Here is a 23,595-nt window from a genome sequence, read left to right as displayed (position 1 = left end):
AGCTAAGATTAAATTAATTTAGAAAACTGTAGATTTATTAAACCTGGATTATTTGTAAAAATAATGGAGTGTGGAAATACTACCATAAATTAAGTTCACAGCAAAAAATTTTGTAAAAAGATAAAGTGAAATTGAATTAAATAAAAAATTAATAATTTAGTAATTAATTATTGATTTAATGAAACAATGCTGACATTGTCAAGGGCATTAGCCTTTTTTTATTAGATCATTCAATAATTAGGGAACATTTATAAATGTTTCTGCCCTTCCTATTTATTTTTAAAAAAATAATTAATTCTCAGTTAATTTAGAATAATTTCTCAATGTTAAATGAGTCTTGTAAATTTATTAACAGTTTACATAAAGTGAAAAAGAAATTTTTCAAAAATGAAGAATAATAATAAAATTAAAAGTAAAAAATACAATAAGAAATACAACTGATAAATCTAGAAATTAATCACATTTAAATGTTATGGATAATTACAAATATAAGTCAACAATCAAAATATTACTTATTGTAGTTACTCCTCTATTTCTAAAAATTAAAAATGTGCTTAAGAGTTTCAAAATGCTACCATTATGAAGAAATGACAGTGTTTGAATTAGGTAGTGAACTTTGTCTTTACTGTGTAGTATGGTTGTACTATTTAAAACAGTGTAGCCATTTTTTTTTTGGCTAAAAATCTTTTAGTTGTAAGTATTTATAAAAAGATGTAATTTTGTGACAGATGTTAGAGAAAGCAGTTGGTAAATAAATTTCTTACTAAAGAATATTGATGATTTTGATTCAAAGCACAGGGTTGCCTGAATGAAATTCTGGTGTCTGTTATTTAGCAAATAAAACCACAAGTGGGCACAAAAGGAAAGGGTACAAAATGACCATTACTATTTTAACTGGATGTAAATTGCTTGTACTTGGCAAAAAATGAAAGAAACAGAAAAACAGAAAGACAATAGTAAATATTCTTCACACTAAATTGGCTTCATGCTAATTATGTATTCTAAAATATGCATATAACGGCAGAAAGTTACTAGTTAAATTTGCATACATAAAAATGCATACCCTAAAAACTAGATTTTGTTCTACAAAGTTTAGTTTTTTTAAGTCACAAAACTCTCTTCTTTTACAGAATATATAAATATATGAAGATATGTACTCAGTTTAAAAGCTGAAAATTAATACATGCTCAATCAATTATTAAAAATGCAATAAAACTCACTTATATTTGGATCTGAAATTACGACCATCACGTAAGTATTGGGTGTGAAAACATCAATATACGCAGAAAATATCCCATTTGAAAGCTGCATACTTTGAAATTGAGCAGCAATTTTACTGCAGCTTAGTTTAAACTGCTTGATGATATTTGATACTTTTTCAAACCTATGAACATCTCTGTGTTCTTTCCGTTCAGCACGTGCTATTACCTGCAAAATTTATAATTGGATGTATTCATATTATATGTACAGACAAATTTATTACATTAAACATTTTATAAAATGTTATATTTGTATCACATTACTGATATAAAACTAAACTTTAAAAAATCAGACTGTAAGTAAACAAAACATCTAATACATAAATACATATTATTTTCTAAAGTATTTCAATCTAACATCATGCAAAATTTATGAATATCATTATACATTATATCAATAAAAATATAGCTATTTAATTTTTACTTGATTTGTTATTATGAGAGAATGAAAGAACATTTAATTTTTCCATCACTGAAATTTAGCATATTAAACAATAATATTTCAGTTATTTGCAGTTTCATAATTTGAATTTTGTCTCAAATTGTAAGAAAGTGTAAGCTAATTCATTAATAATAGATTTTTACAGTTTCAAGTATGTATTTATCTTTCTAAAAAGCTATATTAAAAATAAACATTTAAAAAACTTCTGTATGCCCCTCATCTTAAGAATAATGTATATTTATTGTTTCTTTTAATTTAGAAATTGATCTGGCAATTTCAGTTGCAACTTGTGTAACCCTATAATTCCGCATCTGTCCATGCAATCATTATCATGCATACTTAATATCCATATCTGAACTGTTCTGTGCTTCAAATTGGAAAATTCCTGTCTACCATATACACAGGTAATTTAATAATGGGAAAATATAGTAAGGCTACTTGCCTAAGAGAAGAGAAAGGACTTTCTATAAAATCTGACTGATATTTACTTAAATTTGTGAGGAAACCACAACTATCCCATACAGTCACTCTTTTCAAGAATTAGAAATAGAACTTAAGATAAACTACCAACATTTTATGTATTTACACTTTGTTACTGGTGGCATAAGCTTAAAGAGAAAGTGCGACAAGTTCATATTTAATATTGCGAACTAATATTGTTAGAATTATTGCAGAATCAGACTGATTTCTTAAATTTCTTAACTTTGTGCACATTTTTACATCAGTAAAAGAGATATCAAAATTTTAAAAATGAATGAATTTAACAACAATGATAAGAGCAAGAAAGATAAATAATGCTAAATTAAAAGCTGATATTAAATAAATTATTTAAAATATCATGGGCATCGAATAATAAATAATTCTGGGTGCAAAGGAACCAATACTTTTTTTGGTTAAATTATGAGAATACCTATTTGGATACTAAATTTTTATCTGCATGCTTTAAAGTACTGAAGTAATGTTACATAAAATACATATTTTATATACATAGTTAATATTTAATAATAAATAGTTTTTTATAGATTTCTAACACAATTCTATTCATGTTACTGTATCAAATCCAGGATTTTACATAGAAGGTGCTTAAATATGCTGAAATGTTTTCTCCCTCCTTTGCGCATGCCTTCAGGGTGGAAATGGAAGTATACTCAAAGCGCATTCGAGAAGTCTAGGATTTCAGTCCCAGCAAGGGGCATCATACATTTTCACATCTCCTGCATCAAAATCCCAAATGATTCTACAGTGATGCCCAAATTAATAAATGGTGAAGGACGATAATTTGTTACCACCAGGATTTGGCGACTGGGTCCCCTCCTCCCCAGTTGCCCTTTAAAAGGGAGTGTATGTAAGGTATTTTTCCCCTCCTTTCCACATACCTTTATGTTGTAACTGGAAGCTGAATAAACACATATTTGGAAGGTTTGCAGTTCGAATTCTGACGATGGTATTGCACTTTTTATGTTTCCTGCATCGATAAAAACTTTCTGCTTAACCCTTTAAAGTGCACCGGCATATAAAGTATACTGGTTGTTTGTAAATTTTTAACCTCCTAAAAAATGCTAATTTTTCGACACAAAAAGCTATAATCGTAACCATGCTATGAATGTTCAATATTTTGAAGTTATGAAATTAATATACCTCGTTCCAAGGTATCATGTTTGAAGATTGATAAAAATTCTATTGGAGGAGAAGAAAAAATTCAAAATCTGCAAATATATGATGTACACATGCTGAATCTTATATATTTACTTCATTTCAGTCAGAAAGGAGAATTTACAGAAGATTATTTATACGATTTTAAAACCGGTATCACACTGAGGGTACCACGCCAATAGATGGCAACGCCAGTCTTCTCCTTTTCTACTCTGTGACATGACAGAATTTCTTTATTATTATAACAGTTTATGACGTAATAATTTTTCATGATTAATTTACAAGTTATTTAGGATTTGATATTATGTTCATGAAGAGATGGTGAGTTTACTGAGTATGCACTAAGACTGAATACAAGTATATTAGTTTCATTTATTCTTTGTTTACTCAGCTCGAGTTTCATTCATCTGTGTTTAGCTAAAATTTTTATTTCAGCACTTATCCCTTTCCCAAGATAAAGACTCATCGATTTCAAAATTGCCGTCCAGGGTAAAAACTTTACACAGTTGTGGGGGTTAAATGTGATATGTTAGCGCCCAAAAGACACCCGTTGCTTCCTGTTTTCCAAAATCCTAGACTGCAAGGAAAATGAAAACAGGTGATTGACAACTAATTTGTCATTTGAGAGTCCCGCATTCTTCCCTTTGTGTAGTGTGATAAGATCACACAAAGGGAAAGCTCACTTAAAATGGAAAGGCACTTAAGGTCCCTCTCATGTTTTTTTTCCACATAATATTTAAAGCATAACATGTCAGAAATGCAACATACTTTCTCAGCTAAGTCAGAGTGTTTCATTTTTCAATTTTTTAAAAATTTTCGGCTGAGTTACATCTGTTTGTAATATTATACCAGTTCAGTTACAGCATGATACTATTTACGCATGCAGTGTTATACAGTCAAAAGTCGTTAATCCGGACTCGTCGGGACTTTCCGGATCATCAGTTTTGCCCGATTATAGATCAGTTTAAATCTGGTAAGATGGCATGCGGAAATTATAAAATTAAAAATATTAAACCGTGATTTATGAAGTAAAGAACAATTATGATCTAAAAAGTATCAAAATTTACAAAAAAAAAAAAAAAAAAAAAAAAAAAAAAAGAGCTTAATATTTATTTGTTTACTTTATTAAACATTTCTTTCAGTGTAAGTTGTTCAAGTTGCTTCGTTTTATGTGATAATACTTTCTCTTTAATTCTATAAACAGACATAATTTTTTCTTCAGTTACAAAGTTCTGCTGTTCAAGTCCTATAATTGCTGTGTCAAGAATACCGACTAATTTGTCAATCAAAATTTTTTCGTTTTCAATAACTTCTGTGTCACTTTCTTCACTATCGGAAGCGAATTATAATGACGAGGAATTTGATTTAAAGCATATCAAAGACGGAGTACATCGAGATGAAATACTACATTTAGTAAGGAATTATACGCCAAATAAAATAAAAACATCTGCCCTGAAGATAAGGATAGTGCTGACAGATCAACTTCCAATTCATCGCACGCCGCGGCGTCCTTCCCCGCCGCAGAGTAGCGTGAAATTGATAAACAGATTTCAGAATGATTAGAGAAACAAAGGATATGCCTTTATCCATTTTTTTGCAGCAATTTCACTTTTTGTTTAATGGACTTCAAAACATACTTTCGCTTTGTAGATCCTTTATATATTAGTAAATATATATCGGAAATTCTTTTTGACATAATCGAACGTTCAAGCTTACTTTTATAAAATTGCTCTAACAGTCTGCAAAAAATAATAAGCCAGATCCAATTCGAAGATTAAGAAACAACACAATCTGCAACATTAACTGAATTAGATAATTTTAGCTTAGCTTATACCGTCTATTATACATTAAAGGTGCATGCGTAAACGTATTATGCGCATGCGCACACGCATATTCGCAGCCCTTGTTGGCTTTAGTTTTCCACATGCAAATTTTGATTGGAAGTTGATCGGCGGTAAACTAACGTGGTTGCCGCTGATTGGCCGATGACGTCAAGATCGGCGGGTTGGCCGAGTATAATGTATATGTACGTCGGTATCGGCAAATCTTGGTGTTTCTTGTTCTCTTGTGTGATTATCAGTTAGCATTATGCTAGTTTGCTTTCAATCAAATGATTTTAAAATGTAAAGGCTACAGTGTTAGCTTTTTTATTTTATTTACGAAATAAAGCAAGAATTTTGTTTAGTTTAGTCTTAGCTTTATTTAAGGGAAGCAAAACATGCTTTGCCTTTATCACCACTGTCAACAGGGTTATGGGCCCAGCGCCAACAGCTAATCAGTCATCCAGTTCAACTCAGCCATTCATATTTACTGAAATCAACACCATTCATATTTACTGAACAACACCAATTATCAACACCATTCATATTTACTGAAATTACCATTCATATTTACTGATGTAATTTTAAGAAGTGTAATAACTGAGTTTAATTTGAATTTTCTCTTATTTAGTTTTAACATTACTTGTCCACTTTTAATTTCCCTTTGGAAGTAACGTTTAATATATCAGTTTTGACGTATGTAAATCAGACAAATTAATGAACCTACAAGAATTTGATATATATATACCTACTATATATATTAAATCAACCTATCAAATATCGGATTTAAGAGAAGATACTATGATGCTAATATTAATTTGTAGCGCAGTAAAAAAAAAAAAAAAAAAAAAAAAAAAAAAAAAAAAAGAGAAGTCTAGATAAATATTTATGAATTTTCTTAGATCTTTAATTTCAAATTCAACATTTTAGGTAAATAGTTTTATCTAATTTTAAAATTCTTTTCATTGAATCCCAAAATTTGGCTTGTTAAACGGTTATAAATTCATACAAATATTGATCGATATGCAATGAAACACATTTAATTAATAATACATGTTTAATTAATAATTATGAACACATGAAACATGTTCATAATTTAAAAAAAAATTCTAACTTCCTTATATTCATCAGCAACTGACGAATAGAAAATTAATAAGTATACGCATTGATAATGGTGGGGAATTCTGTAACAGGCAATTTGAAGGGTACTTAGCCGAAAATGGAATTAGTGTTGAACGTACGAACGCGTACACCCCAGAAGAGAACGATGTGTGTGAACGTTTTAACCGAACGGCATTAGACGCAGTTAAAGCTATGCTTAATGATGGTAAAATGGGAAAAGAATGGTGAGCAGAAGCTCTTGGCTGTTTCAAACATACGTGGAACAGAGTATGTCATAAAAGCAATCGAACCCCTTATGAAATGTTCCTAAATAGAAAACCCAGTGTTGTTTATTTTAAGGTATTTGGTTGTAAAGCCTATGTTGGCGTGCCAAAACAGATTAGGAATAAATTAGAAATGAGGTGCAAAGAAGGAATCATGGTAGGATATGCGAAGGAAACTAGGGGTACGTTAGAAACTAGAAGAACGCAAATTAATAGAAACCTGTAATGTGAAGTTCGATGAAAAACTGTATGCAGCAAATGGCATCCTGGAACAGAAATCAAAACCTAAATTTAAAAGACTAGAGGAATCTGAGCAATTAGCAGAATCAGATGAAGAACAGGAAATTTCTAGAGAAGAAATAAAGTTGTCAGATGACAAATCTACTCCGAAAGAAGTATCAGACATAAACTGGCAAAGAAAAGCAGTTAAAAGGCCAGATGGAACACGTACAGACATATATTATTATGTATAGGGAACAGACACCCGTTTTAGATCCTATAATGATATTGAAAAGTATTGCGAGGCAAGAAATATTAAATATGAAAAAGATAAGTTCGATTTTAGTGGAAAAAACAAATACTCGGGGAAAGTTAATTTCGTAGAACAGGAGACTAGCTCTGTGTCTGAAGAGGCAAATTCCGTAGAAATAGTTATCCCACAAAATTTTAAGGAAACACGAAAATCAGTAAATGCCGAAGAATGGGATAAGGCAATGAAAGAAGAAATCGACACAATAAAGAAAAGAAAGGTTTGGGAATTAGTCGAAAAGCCAGAAAATAAAACTATAATAGGAAACAAATGGGTCTATACGCTAAAAAGAAATGAAAAGAATCAAGTGGTTAGATAAAAAGCACGCTTAGTAGCACAGGGATTCAGGCAAAAAAGAGGTGAAGATTTTGATGATGTTTACAGTCCTGTAGTAAATTTTTCAATCATAAGAATATTTTTCACTATACTGGTATGTTTATATGGATGGACTAATTGTCAGTTAGATGTAAAGAACACATATTTATATGCAAACCTAAATGAGAAAATATATATGACCCAACCAGAGGGATTTATCGAAGAGAAAAATAAAGTGTGTTTACTACACAAGGCCATTTACGGTCTACATCAAAGCGGCCATGAATGGTTTTGTGAATTTGAAAGTACTTTAGAAAATCTACAGTTTAAGAAAATACAATGGTGTAATTGTGTTTATAAGGGTTCAAATGTAATTTTCTTGTTATATGTAGATATTGATTGTGATTTTTAGTAAAGATCAATATAGTATAGATAAAGTAATTTCACAGCTGACACACATCAAAAGTACGCAAAATTAATTTAAAAAACAAAAATTAACAATTGGCAGCTACCTGGGAAAAAAATGTCTTAGAGGGGCACCGGTATAAAATATATACCGGCTCTCAAAATTCAGGATTTCACTCTAGATTTTTTTTAAGTCTCAATTTTGTGTCCTTAGGATCCACAAGTTATAGTTCATGCAAAATTTTACCACAATTTAAATTATTTTACATACCACCCATAAAAGGGTTAAATATTAGAATCTGATAAGGCTATATGCAGTAAGACTAATTTTTTCCTCCTTGTAATGATTTCAAATAATTGTTTTTAACATTTTTTACTATAAAAACCTATTAATTTCATTCAAAATATTTTTAGGAATTCTTAAACTAAAAATGAGAATCATACATACTAAAAATGTAGCTCTCTCAAACAATAAAACTTCATCAGCCTCTATTATATCTGCAAACTGCTTCAGATTTGCCTGAAGTTGTTGAACATTTGGAATAAGTTTATACACAATAGAAGACCATGCCTTAAAAAAAAAAAAAAAAAAAAAGAGAGAGAGAGAGTTACAATCTGAAATAATGCTAAGTAGCTACAGCTCTCTGAAACTGTCACATTTAATTCATCAATTTACTTTTCACACAAACAAACGAAAAAACACCTTATTCCACAAGATAACAACAATGAGACATATACATCACTAACATGAAATATCAACTGTAGTACTTGAAAAACTAAGGTCAGTTTTAAACAAAATAAGATCCTGAAGTAAGTAATAATTTGCTCTTAAGACAATGACAGATGGCAAGACAAATATTTCCAGAGGCAGAATGTTAAAATAGGAAGTAATATATCACAAAATTTTCATAAAATAAATAACTAAAATGTTTTTATTAATTTGCACTGAATTAAAATTTTTGATTATTAAAATTATAATCCTCACAGGTGTAAATAATTTATATCACAATTATGAAATTAAATGATCTTCTTGCAAAATTTTAAAGTTGTCCTTTTCTGTTCTTATGAATACTTTTTATTAACCCCTTCTTTTCTTCCTTGCTATTGCTAATTGTTTTTCATCTGAATCAGATTCTAGCTACTCTTGAAATTGTAACCATCATAACTCCCTTGTTTTTATTAAAGCTGGGACAGACAATGCAAATCACATAATCACTGTGTAATTCATCAAGATCAGTTTAGAAACGGATTACAAGCTTATATTATACAATTACATTTTAAAAGAACAAAATATAGGAATAATTTTTCTTATCAAGAAGTTTTCTTGTTTTAATAATTATTACCAATAACTATCAGAAAGCTTTTTTACATAGTAAAATATATAATAATTAAAAGAATGATTATATTTCAAAAACAGCAGAAAATTTTCATTTTTTAGTTACTTCTTTCAAGTTTTAAAATTTAAAATAAATAAGCAGTAGACCATATGAATTTTCCCCTCTATCTAAAATTGCATATATATGTTACTAAAACAGAAATTATGCACATACTTTCATTCCTTATTAAAAGTCAAAAAAATAATTTCATATAAAAAATACCAAATGCTGAACTTCATTATAATAATTTTTGGATTATAATAACACAATGTACTGAGCTCCACTTTACATTATTAACCATTTTCAATAAGATAACAGATAACAAAATGCTTTTATTTATTGAGATGACAATCTTTAACTTAAACATTTGATAAATAGGCTAATCTTTTACTTTTAAAGCCACTTAAATGACTTGTAATATTTAAATTATTGATAATAGTAATAACTGGTTATAACGAAAGTTCGCCCCCCCCAGTGCAAATATTGTCTGCGCAAACAGTTTGCATTGGCATGTTTAATTATATTTTTTCAAGCAATTTTTGGCATTGACTTGCTTTAGAACTTTAGTTTTGTGAAATTTGTAAAAAAATATTATCTGAAAGGTGTCTGAAACGGAACTATCTTACTTCGAGTTCTATTGCAAACAGCAACAGAATATTACAAAATCACATGTATAGCTTTAGGTACTAATGTTGTATCATATGACACTATGAAGGTTTAGTACCGAAAGTTCAAAAACAAGGACTATGACATTCAAGAGGCAGAGTGCTCTGGCTGGCTTACCGATGTTGATGAGGCCCGCCTGCGAGAACCTGTGGAAGAAGATCAGTATGCAATCACTTGAGAGCTTGCTAAGGAGTTTGATGCTAGTGACATGTCCATTTGTTGTGCTATGCATTCGATAAACTTGATGTACAAGTTCAATCGCTGGGTGCCACATGAGCAGACTCAAGCAGATAAGGACAGACATGTTCAGCCTGCATTAATCTGCTCGAATATCAACGTAAGGACAAAATTTTCGACTGGAGTGTCGAAACGAAATCGACTGGAGTGTTTTGTGATGAAAAGTGGATTTACTTCACCAACACAGGCTGAAGAAAGGGTTGGCCTGGACCTGGTGAATTCTGTTAGTAGCGCCGCAAAGCGTGATTTGACTAACAATGGCAATCCCACTAGAACATGCTTTGTATCTAGTGGGATTGCATGGTATTATCCATAAAGTGTATTTGGTAAAAGTATCTTCAGCAGTATACAGCGGGATGCTAGTCCCTGTTGATGCTGTTATCAAAGAAAAACATTGAACTGAGTTCCAGTGAGTTAAGAAGGTAATGTTCTATCAAGTTAATGCAAGACTAGATGTGTCTGCATTCACCGGCTGGATTCTATATGGCATATTTTGCCATACTCGTCATATAGCCCAACATCGCTCCTTTGGACTTCTATCTTTTTTCACACTGCAGTTACATCTTGCTAGTGCTATCTTCTATTTTGCATTGGACATCCAAAATGAGATGATGTGAATTTTGTGAAATTTAATGTTTTTGAACTTGGGGCCACCAAATTTGAAAAACTACCATAACGTTGGCAGAAAATCATAGATTTTGGTAGTGGTTACTATGGGCACTAAAGGTACTGCTTTACCTTTTTTTTTTCTAACTTTATTAAGAATGTTTTTTGGCAGAAAACTTTCATTACAACCAGATAAATTCATCTATTCGTTCATAAAAACTGGATGCTCTAAAAACAGTATTAAAAAATTCCTTTAAACAGATACATGAAGCAGTGAAGCTGATCAGAGGAATAAGTATTAATTTAATTTGCAAATTATTCTCATAATTAATTTGGCAGCAATAGAGCAAAATACTCTACCACTGCCAAAAATATCTGCATGTAATATATAAGATAAAAATGTGTGAATTTAAATTAGAGTTCAAATTAGCAATAGCCCTTTAATTCCTCATTTTCTCTCTTCTAAAAATAGTAATGACTTTTTCTGGACTGCACCATTTCTAGATTAATTCATCATATGACTTTTACATAACAATGATGATGTAGCTAATTCAGAACCTGAACCAAAACCTTTCTTTTAATAAGCTACCATATTGGGCAAATATGCATTTTGCTTCTACCTCTGTTCTCACTAAGATGCTGCCTCGCCACTTCCTTCCTACTGCAACAACATCAAAAATGTTAATGTTCTTGAAAAGGTAAATTATTGTGCCAGCTTGTTTGTGGCAACAAACTGTTTATTGAAATAAAATGAATATTTAATCTGCCTTGGCTGCCAAGTTTGCTCTACATTATGGATCAAAAAATATATTATGCACAAATACTTCAGATAGATGTTTTTCAGCCAAAATGACATGCAGAAAGTATTCTACCTTTTATTCTTATTTAGATTTTAAACAGTGATCCTATTGCAGATTTTCAAATATATAAGACATGAAATTGCCGAATAAACTTCATTTAAATAAAACACTTACTTCATACAAGGTTTCATCCCATATAGAAGTACGAAAGCATATACATTCCAAAGGTCGAGATAATCTCTCCAAATCTCGTTCTCTTTCCCTAAAGATCTAAAAACATTAATTCAACATATTAGGAATTTTCAATGAAATGATACATATTAAAGAATTATTGCATAAATGAATTGAATATATTTCCCACAAATTAATATTATTATGACAATTTGACGAAAAGTTTAAGATTTTAATAATTTGGATTACTTTTATTATCATTAAAAATAAAAATGAATGTGAAAAACACTTTTGAAAATCTACTATAATGCTAATTACTTCTCACTATGATATAAATCTTATTCAAAGATTTGAAGATATAGATTTGATTAACCTTTTTTTCCCCCCTTCTAGTCAAAATATAAATATCATCAGTTATGAATTTTTGCAATAAAAATAGCTTTTTTTGGGGAGAACAAACATTAGGTGAACAATTTTTTCCACAGATGAAAATTAATACATCTAAGAAAAGAATTTGATTGACTAATGAGCATCTACAATTTGTGATGACATTTCTGATAATTTTCTCCAAGTTTACCAATTTTATCAAAATGGAATGCCAAGAGTTAAAATTAAATTAATCAAGTAATTAAAAGTTGCAGTAAGAAAAAAAGTAGTTTATAATTACTTATATACAAATGTCTGTATTTTTTGCACATATCAAACAGAAATTTAATAAATAAAAGAAAGAGAATATGTTATCATTATTTGTTCTCAAGTTTTGTCCAACATCAAAAGTTTTTGTTACTTGCTTATTTTTTAGTTCAAGGAAGTTATTTGGTGGTTAATTCAACATATTAGTTACATCAAACAAATGTCACACTGAAAATTTAATATTTACTTGTCAGTACATTTGAATTATAAAGTGTAATCAATAGAAATTTGAGGTACACTCTGTCCCCCATCCACAATAAAAAAGGAAAGGACAGTTCTCTACATCTCCTGTTCTTCTACGCCCATTGACGAAATTCAACTTGCATTTTTCATTCCTCAAAAGCATGATTTAGGATACATATAAGATTTATATAGCCTTGTTTTAATATACTTATTTTTATACAAAATCTGACTTTTTATGAAAAGATGCCAAGTTTTTTCCAAATTCTAAATTGCTTGAACTCAAGTAAGCTTGAACTTTCAATTATGTCAAAAAGAATTTCCGATTCTGGAGCTACCAAAGGATCTACAAAGCGAAAGCATGTTTCGATGCCCATCAAACAGAAAGTGGAATTGCTGCAAAAATGGATAAAGGCATATCCTTTGATTCTCTAACCATTCCGAAATATGTTTATCAATTTCACGCTGCCCTGGGGGGGGCAATGAACTGGAAGTTGATCTGTCAACACTATCCTTATCTTCAGGGCAGATGTTTTTATTTTATTTGGCTTATAATTCCTTATTAAATGTAGTACTTCATTTCGATGTACTCCGTTTTTCATATGATTTAAATCAAATTCCTTGTCATTATAATTATCACGAATACACATCAAATAGTTTTCTAATTGCAATTTTCTAATTTCGACTATGCGCAATGTATGCTTTACGCATGCACACGTTGAAGAAATGTTTAATAAAGTAAACAAATAAATATTAAGTTTTTTTTTGTAAACTTTGATACCCTTTAGATCATAATTGCTCTTTATTTCATAAATTACGGTTTCATATTTTTAATTTTATAATTTCTGCATGCCATCTTATCAGATTTAAACTGATGATCCATAATCCGTAATCGCCAAAGTCCCAACGAGTCCGGATTAAAGACTTTTGACTGTACAAAAAATTCAAGTTTAAAATGCAGTTTAGGGAGTTTTTCAAGGTTTAAAGGTTAACTAGTATGGAATGTCATTTGATCATGATACTCAATAGATTGCTGGCAGAAAGATTTCTTAGGTATGTATTTCAGTTTTTATATTTTCAGTAGGTAAAGTAATATTCAAAGTGAAAACTCCTTTGAATGTTTGGAGTTTATATATAGATCGGGGTCGATACTTGATGACAGTACAATTATAATGAGTGAATTTCCCGCATCATGTACTTCTCATTTAGAGTGCTTAAAAAGAAATGTGAATCAACAGTTTCTTTCATCTCATTATGACACAGAGGTATTAAATGATTAATTTTTAGATCTTAATAAAAAATCATGAAAAAGACTTACCAGATCTCTCTGGTCTTCTTGTACTAAATCCATTTTATGTATTAGACAGAAGATCTTTGCTTCAGGAGAACTTTGCAAAATTGCTTCAAGACATGACTGGTAATAATGCATGTCTTTTTCTAATTCACGAGATTCTACATCAAATACATATATGAGGACCTAAAATGAAGAATAAGCATCATATATGGAAACAAAATAAGATTAAACTTCTGAGCAGCAAATATTTTAAAGAAAAATTTACCTCTACATTTCTGAAAATATTGTCTCTTTGACTTGCAAAGTAATTTTCCATAAATGCCTCTTGTCCTCCACAATCCCATAAATTTAAAACAAGGTTACCCAAAAAACGGACATGAGAATGTTCAACATCAACTAAATTAAACAATAATTAATGTGTTAAATAATTTACAAATACAGAAAAAAAGGTTATTTTTTAAAAAAGTTGCACTGCATTTATTGCATAAGAAGAGAGTAATGGCTAAGCATTTTATGAAATAATAAAAAACATACAGAGTAGACTAATCATTATACTTCTTCCCAAATTTAGTACTAGTCTTTTTCCACTGTTTTGAACAGATTCATGTAATTTCAGCATCATATTACTCTGATGATACCAATAAGATAACTGATGGTGAAATATCAGGTATATCTCTCTTAAGAGAGTTATGGCTAGTTGTTTATTATAATCCTCATATTACTCTAATCTTCATTGTTCAAATTGTTTCATCTGCATCTTTGTTACATGTCTACAAAATGGCAGGGCAGAAATTTAACTTTTAATTTGTCTGACTTTCACCAATTTTGCATAGCTAAACCGAAACAATTTCCCTGACCAAACATGATGATCCTAGCTATCAAATTAAAGAAGAGTATCTGAATAAATCTATGGATTTACTATTAAATATATAAAATAACAAAAACCATTTTAAAATCGAATTTATCTCATTTAATTACGAAGTAAAAGTTACACTTCTGAATATAAGATTGACGGTACCTGCATATCAGTGCAACCACCTTGGTGCTGTTTGGCAATTTTTAGAGAAGAATTTTAAAATTTGCCAAACTCTGCCAATCATTCACCAAAGAGCAAACTTCAACCGATTCACCAGTGGTGATTCGGTGAATTTCTAAGTTGCAACTTTCAATGGATATAGTTACCTAAGGAAATGTAATACACATGGTTAAAAGAGTGGAAGAGTTTGGCAAACTTCTGTTAAGGTGGTTGCAATATCGGATTGACAACACATCTACATTTCTAAACAAGGGAATAATGAATGGCTTATTAACAGGTTGAGAGGACAGCTATGGCTTGTTAAAATTTAGCAGATATCAGTACTTATGTGTTATCACAACCACTTTAGCAGAAGATGTCAAATTATCAGAATGTGCCAAACACTGGGAACCATGCGTATAACCATTCTTTAGCAACCAACCATGCTTACAACATTCCTTCAGTCAAGCAACATCGCCATTTTTGTATTTATCTTTTCTGTTGTATTTTACTGACTTTTATGAACAAACCGTGATATTTTTAGTCTCACATTTAAAATATGCACTTATGGAATTTGGCCGGAATGGAAGAAACTGCGATAAAATTTCTGCACGAATACAGAATTTTGACGCAAAATTTCCAAAGTGAACAATCAGGATAATCATTTGGTAAGATATATGTTGTTGCTGAAGTTTGCACAGTGTTGAGTTTCTGCAATTCCCAATTTTTTTCAAAATTGCTATGTACTTAGGAAGAACAATAACAAAAACATTAAAGAAAGATTAAGAGAAGAATGTGTTTTATTAATTTTTTTTAATTATCAGGAAATCCTTGTTTGAAATTAAAATTGCTAAAATATGTTTCCATTACATATGTTGATAATGTTTGCCGATTTACAAAAAATGTGGATACTTTGGTAATCTTTTAAAAACAAGTTGCAAAAACCACCGACTTGCACCTGAGAAGTAATTCCTGCCTTTTCATCTGCAAAAAATTACAAAATTGAGTCGAGGTCATTGAGTTGATATGTAAGTAACCACACATCAAGTGGGTCAAATAATTTCCATACACAAGAACAAAGATTATAATTCCTTATTCGCCCTCTTTTTTAATTTTTTTTAATTGGCTACTTTTCAAATCATGAATTATTTACTATGTGATAAGTTTGATGTGGTACACTTTCCTAATTTCCCAGATTTTTTGAGAAAAATGTTCTAATTTTCCTTGACTTGTCAAAGCCAGTCGCTTTCTCTGATTTTTCAGGTAAGTGGTCTCTGTATATATGACTAAACCTAATGAATCTACGAGCTTTTACCTTAGAAAGAAAACTATGAGATTTACAACTATTCCAAATTGAAAGCTTTCAAAATAATTAAATTATTACTACAGGGAACTCAACATTCTCTATCAATGAAATATAAATTTACAGCAAATATTAATTTCTTTATAACTTCTAATTGGCCGAAGTTAATTTGATGGAAGTGGTTCCTTTAGAATCTCAATTAAAATCTGTCTGCTGTTCATTTTGCAAGACTGGTATAGCACTTTTCTCAACGTGAAAATTTTTATATACAAGTCCCAGAACAGAATAAGTAAAGAAATACTGTAACATAAATGTACTGGAATCTGAAACTGAAGTGGGTTTAAAATTTCAGGAGCAAATTTTGAGACACCATCTGTTTCAAATTAATTAACATACTTACATTTAAATAAAATAAAATGTATTATTAAAAATTATGAATAGACATGTGACTACTGTCATATGAATAAGATTAAAATCTATTATATAGATAACATATGCATTTTGAACAATGAATTCCATAAACAGTTACAATAAGTACACATAAAATGCATATTACAGTATGAAGTCCCAAATCTAGAATGATATAAAATCCAAACCTCAACCATCAACAACATTTTTTCTTTTGTACGCGTACATGTGTGTGTGTACGCTTCATGTATTTTCATTTGAAATTTTTTCATTATAAAATATATGAAGATGTCATAGAAGTTTCTAATTGTGATGATAATGCCCCAATCATCAATCAACTAACAGACAGTGGATGTATGAATATGGCCAGAAAAATGTGGCTAGTATGGCTCTTAATCCAGAAAATATCAATACCAATAGAAGCAAGTGACAAAAAGGTTATTGAGAATGAAAAAATTTCGACTGACAGTTTAGTGGGAACTCTCAACAAGGCAATTACACGACGTAAAGAATGGAACTTTTAACTGAACAAGAAATTATATCTACCTCTAGAATTAAAGATGCTTTAAAGTCATAAATGCTTCATTATTTCATAATCTGCATTTCTATTAATTTTATAATTTCTACATGTTATTAGATTTAAACCGATGATCTAATATCTGGGAAAAATTACAATTCTGGAATTACCGAAATCCCGAAGAGTCCCAATCTTGGGCTTTCTAAAAGTATTAGAATTCAAAAGATTTGAAAGGACTGGATTAGGAATAATGTCGCTGGTTATAGAATTTGTTTTCTTTTTTTAGTGTGAAAAGTTTCAAAGAAGACTAATTCACCAAAGAAGCTTTATGGATAACTTTTGCAGAACTACAGTCAAAATTGTGACTAAATTTCCAACTATTATTATCAATTGAAGATTTGTTTATTTCTTCTTTTTGGACATGTTCACTGATGTCATTTTTTAACTCTTTTAATTTGGTCAATATATCTAAAACCATATTGACAAGATATGCTACATAACTTCCCCATTCTTTTTTGAGCTACTTAATATTTCACAGTATAAGTATTTAATTACAAAGAAACATGTAAAGGTAATCTGATGTTAGAAGATTACTTATCGGGTCTTCGGTAATTCCATAAATAACTTATATTGAAGAAAATGTTTAATAAAGCAAAAAAATAAATATTGAGCCTTTCTTTAAATTTTGGTTATCTTAAGGTCATAAATGCTCATTATTGTATAAACCACATTTTCCTATTTTTAATTGTATAATTTCTACATGTCATCTTACTTGATTTACAATGATGATATAATATTTGGAAAAATCCCAAATCCGTAATTGCCAAAGTTCCAATGAGTCCAGATGTGGGACTTTGTACTACATTAGTATTTATACAGCAGACTAATAAATCTATCTTTCATCTGATGGTAAATTTCATGATTTAATGACCTTCAATTAATTATAACTTGCCATCACTGAGAGAGAGATGGTTATACAAAACAATTAATAGAATAACTGAAATAAATAAAGCTGTAAATTACACTGACAGAATATTTATTTTTTAAACCATATTATTATAAAACTTTGCCCCAAAATTTTATATTTTATAAAATTCAAAATAAATATTTTATATTCTTTTAACTATATAATGCATATAATTTTTCAGTTACTTTTCCTAAATAAATAGCTATTAGATCTTAATTTATATGTAATACTTTTTAAATTAGTTCAGATGACTTTCATTATCTAAATTAAGGTAAATACATTTTTATTGCTGCTATACAAATGAGACATTAAAAAAATCAGCAATATTAAAGGAAATTTTAGCCATAAAAAATTGTACACATGCCTTACAATGAAGATATGATAAATTAATATTATAAAAGAATTTGTGCATACTTGTTGCTCCCAATCTACGAGTGTCTCTTGCAATATAGTTGGCAAAGATGATAGATCTCATACTTGTTTTACCAGAACCACTTTTTCCCATTAAAAGAACCTGCAAAAACAAAAATTCACAAAATTATATGAATTTGAAATTATTTTAATAATCATTACTGCTTCATCTCATAAAAAATTTACCCATAAAATTAAGCGATAAAATAGCGTTTGCGAGTAATTGAATCTGTTTTCAAATCACAGTAGACGGCCTGCTGCATGGAAATTTCAGTAGTTTTCTCTAAGTGTAATAAGAAATTGAGTCAGTTTTTCCTAAAGTCCTTCCCCAAAACATCCCTTCTTTGGGTAGACAGTCCTCACATATTTGCTGTATTCCAAATAACCCAAATCCAATCTCATTAAGAATAAGATATAATAGACAAAAAATTTAGTTTTTAATGATAATTTACATAAACTAAATTCTGTTAATAAATTAATAGCTATCAACATCTTCAGCATACGATATATTAACTATATACTGAAGAAATACCTTTTCTCATTTTGAATATGTTTTGACTTCATTTGAATGAAAAGGCTTATTGATACTATTCGCACTCTCACTGAAAAGTCATAAACCCACTGATAACTTTTGAGAGCATTTAGAAATTTGTTAGCAACTTTGGAAAGAAATATTTGTTTGGTTAGTCTTATATGTATTTTGATGATATATTTACTGACAGCTAATTTCTTACGTTTCCAGTTTTTGACATTTTGATAAGATTGCCTCATTCAAATATTTTGCTTGCAATTCTCCACTTTGCATTTCCATAGAATTCAGTCATTTAAGATGTATAATTTTATTGCCAGCAGACTCTGCAGTCTCTTTATGATTCATTATCACAACAACAAATATATTTAGTTTAAAAAGAAATATCAGTAAGAAAAACTAAATATTTAATTTGAACAATGCAAATCTAAATGTACTCAAACATACATAAATCTTTTTGGTGATATGATTTCCCCCACAATTACTTTTTGAGGACACTGTGAATTACCCCATCAGTACTTTTTTCTAACTTTTCAGTGGACACACAGATAATCAGAAAATGACAATTTATTTTTGATGTTATTAACATCATTTGATATGTAGAAAATAAAAAGATGATATATTTTGAGGATTGTAAAAGCATGAGACAATTTTCAAATCTGTAAGAGCTTTGGTACTTTCTAATTATATGCACATCTAGTTTCAGTATTTTGTGGAACTAACAAGTTTTTGGCATATTTTTAATACACATGCCACAATAGTCAACCTACATGTCCCATATATGTGTTATAATACACATGGGTTTATATGCTTTATGTTTAATTCTCATTCCATTGAACCCTTGTCATATCCACTAGTTGTAAAAAATTTAATCCTAGATGCATTAAAAAAAACAATAATTTTAAAAGGTAATCCAGTTTCAGCACCTACACACACACTGATGAAAACCTCTAGAAAAATATTCTTGAGAATCTTTTGTACTGATCTAATACCGCCGTAAAATCACATTCCAGGTTGCTCAAAAATTCTTCCAGCAGCAAGTAAAAACTGCAGCTTACTTCATTTGGATAAGTTTTGGACCACAAGATTTTATAACTGGAGAAGAATCTTCTGTACAACATACATGGATGAAATCACAACCAGCTTCCAAGGGAGGTATAGGTGCACCAGTGCAGTTCTTACTTTAGGTCACCAAATATGGCAATGATTTATAGCAATTACACTCCATGAGAAGGTCACAAAAAAAAAAAAAAAAAAAAAAAAAATCACAAAAACTTCAACTAATAGTTAAAATCAACTTTAACATTTAACCCTTTGCTCTCGAGGTGCTTTTCTGTCGGGTGAACCAGCAACTTGAGATAAATCAGCAACTGCCGCTTATATGATGAGTTCATTATTGTTACTTAAAATAATTTTAGACACCATCATAAAACACTTTAAACTCGTACATTTTAACATTATACATATTTTTTTTTTAACTTAATGAAACATATGTATTAAACATTATGCTCTAAAATTTTGCTTCGTATGATATTTTACAAAACAATCTCCAATATGCATCCTTGGCTTGTCGGGGCATGTGTCACAGTAGTATACAGTTTGCCGCCTTTGGTAGACATTCTTTGGGAGCAAACCTTGCAATCTTTTTCTTTTGCTCCATCAAAATAATATGCAGCTGCCCATTTAGTTGGATCGCTTCAGAAATGCTGTGTGAAGTAGAAGCTGTACTGGGTTGTTTTTGTCGAAAGTCTCCTCTCAGTTGATCCACTAAAGTTTTCAAATATTGTAGGTGACTAAGCAGCCGTTCGTTTCTCTGCTTCTTTACTGACTTATAAAGAATGTATGAATTGATGGAGCAGATCTCCAAAGCCCCCCAAAATAGTTTTCGCCACCATTTTACAGATTTTCTTAAAAAACAACATGTCAAAGCCAGTTGGTCAACTTGATCAACACCGCTCATAAATTTGATGTAATTTACAATAACTTTGGGCTTTTTTATAATGACTTCAATACTGCCTCGTAAAGTTCTTCTTACAGGAGTTATTCCCGCATTATTCCAAGTAGTCAAAGCCGTCACAATCCTCTTGTCCTTCCACGCAAGAACCAAAATATTACCTTTACATGTGGTTTGATTCTCAAATTTTGAGTTTCCTATTTCACATGGGAGGTGCTTTCTATTTATCATGATCGTCCCAGTTAAGTGGCACTTTTGTTTGTGTAATTCTTCTGCCAATATGTAACTTGTATAATAACGGTCTATGAACATGTGGTCTCCCTGAACACCAGGAATTTTATCCTGCATCATTTTGTATAGATGTAGCGGTATTCTGGTTGATACTGGTAGATCGGGTCTTATCAAAGTCTCTGTTGTTAGAGATCCATAATACGGCAGAATAGCACAAATGAAGCTGGTATTTGAATTTGTGGGCGTATAAACCCGAATACCCTATTTTGTAGGTTTCACTGGATTGTACGTAATGAATGATATGCTGCCTTTGAATTTGACAGTCGACTCATCCACACAAATCTGCTCTCCGGATACAAAATAATTCAAGAACCTTTCATTTATATACTCGAGGAAACCAGATACTAACTGCAAACGGGTTCTAGAGTTTGTGTTTTCTGAGGGTATTGTCTTGAGGTGAAGTCTCCAAAATTTTTGACAAAATCGGTCTCTCGTAAACATGTCTGAGTAAAATGGAATATAACTAGTATAATTTTTCGACCAGTATTCTTGTATGTTTGCCAGTGGCATTGTCCCCATATTTATGATTGCCCCAATAAACGCCCAAAATTCGGTAACTGTTACATCGTACCATGATTGCCATATATAACGGGATGATAAGGTCTTGCCTTCCACCTTCCTTGCAGCGTTATTGTTTCCTGCATTATGTCAGTAACTAATTCCTCGGTGAAAAATAATTTGAAAAAATCTATTGGTTCTTTTATGTGTGCAAATACATGCGGTCCTACTTGTCTTTCACCGGATATATTCTTGTCTTTCACCGGATATAATAAACGGTATTCTTCTGGGGATTTCTTCGGATTCTGTGCACACTGTCCATTCTGAAGGTTCAGTCTCTTCTGTACAATCAGTCTGGCTTCCAGATTCACTATCGATTATTCGGATTTTTTGTCTTCTTGCTCCTCTAATGTGTCACTATCTTTATCACTTCCGTCTTCATTCTCATGGGCAAGCTGTCTATGTAGTGATGCAATTTCGTTCGTTATTGCCGAAAAATTAAACTTTGCTAGAAGTAACTTCTTCGTCGTGTTCCATACTTATTGGGCTCAGTAACTTTGAAAGAAATACTGCGATCGGCAAGAAGGTTGAGTTCGAACTGATGTCGAAGACAGAGTCCTATGCGCGGTTGCAAGTATTTTTGAAATAAGACATTTAATCACATAAGCATTGCAAAGACAACCTTTATTTGAGATAAGACAACCTTATAGCTATTCAGACACCTTGTAATATAATCTACAAAAGGCCAAGTAGATCTCTCAAGCGATATTCCTTAGGTCAAACACAAATAAACACATCGACTTGAATGGTGCCTCTCAGGCACTGCTCGAGTTATCGCATCACATGCAATGGTGCCTGAGAGGCACCGCTCGAATGCATAGGGTTAAAAATGAAAGCACATTCCGCAAGAGACTAAATATTCAAACATTAACACACACGAGCCAACACTACACATTGGTAATGAACAGACAAAAAAAAAAAAAAAAAAAAAAAAAAAAAAAAAAAAAAAAAGGGGAAAAAAAGAGTGAGAAGTAAGTAGTAAATAAATCTAAGCAAAAAAGTTCAAGTTTTTAATCTTTGTGCTATGGCGAGTACATATGCATATTGTGTAAGAAAGACAAAAGTTGCCACTCAATGCAGTAAGGATGACTGCCATATATGTAATGGTAACAATGGTTTTTATTAAATTTCAGAAACATTATTTTATAGCACAACACATCTAATCAAATTATAGCTGTTCATAGCAAGAGGTAACAAAATATATAATAGAAGAAAGTGCTCAAGTAAAGCCAATATATGTATCTTAAGAAGGCAGAAGAATGAAAAAGGAAAAAATATTTCAGGCAAATAATTCTGAAAAGTTATTTCTAGACAGAGATATAATACTGCTTTATTATTACAGGCTACTAAAAGTGTTCATGTAAATATTATTGAGCAAATGACTGTTTTACATTTTGCTGTTAGATAAATACAGTACAAAGTATGAAATCCGAATGTCTATTATACGGAATGATCTAAAATCTGAACCTTAAAACCAACAACAACGTTTTCTTACAGGCTTTATGTACGTTCATTTGACTCCCCTCTCCACGCATAATAAAACATCTGGAGAGTCCCGATTCTTAATTTCACTTCGACATTAAATAAAATACCTTGTTATTGAAGAAACAATCATCTTAGCATAAATTTGTATGATCAGTAATTTGGCTCCATTGCTGTGTAACTGCTTGGGCCACATCTCAAATCGAAACATTTCACATAGATGCATTGTTGATCTGATGCCAAACTCACGAATCATTATTTATTACACTTTTCTTTCATCCTCGCATGTTTATCAAAACATGACAAATTGAGTAATGACTTGGGTAGCA

The 23,595-nt window shown here is 30.6% G+C and overlaps 1 protein-coding gene across 1 annotated transcript in view; it reads right to left on the bottom strand.

The window, feature by feature from the left end:
* The window catches only part of RagA-B (Ras-related GTP binding A/B), a 44,075-nt gene that overhangs the window by 10,259 nt on the left and 10,221 nt on the right, over positions 1 to 23,595 (bottom strand). Inside the window, exons 2-7 of the mRNA XM_035355874.2 lie at positions 18,456 to 18,555; positions 14,097 to 14,227; positions 13,856 to 14,014; positions 11,668 to 11,763; positions 8,257 to 8,379; positions 1,221 to 1,428 (exon numbers count right to left, since the gene is read on the bottom strand). Of these exons, the coding sequence (XP_035211765.1) occupies positions 1,221 to 1,428; positions 8,257 to 8,379; positions 11,668 to 11,763; positions 13,856 to 14,014; positions 14,097 to 14,227; positions 18,456 to 18,555 (817 nt within the window). The remainder of the gene's footprint in view (positions 1 to 1,220; positions 1,429 to 8,256; positions 8,380 to 11,667; positions 11,764 to 13,855; positions 14,015 to 14,096; positions 14,228 to 18,455; positions 18,556 to 23,595) is intronic.

The sequence above is a fragment of the Stegodyphus dumicola genome, chromosome 6, assembly GCF_044657685.1.
Source record: "Stegodyphus dumicola isolate Sdum_Otavi_A_Nest chromosome 6, ASM4465768v1".
Lineage (NCBI taxonomy): Eukaryota > Metazoa > Arthropoda > Arachnida > Araneae > Eresidae > Stegodyphus > Stegodyphus dumicola.
The sequence above is the reverse complement of the archived record's forward strand: the minus strand, read 5'-3'. Positions and strand labels throughout refer to the sequence as shown.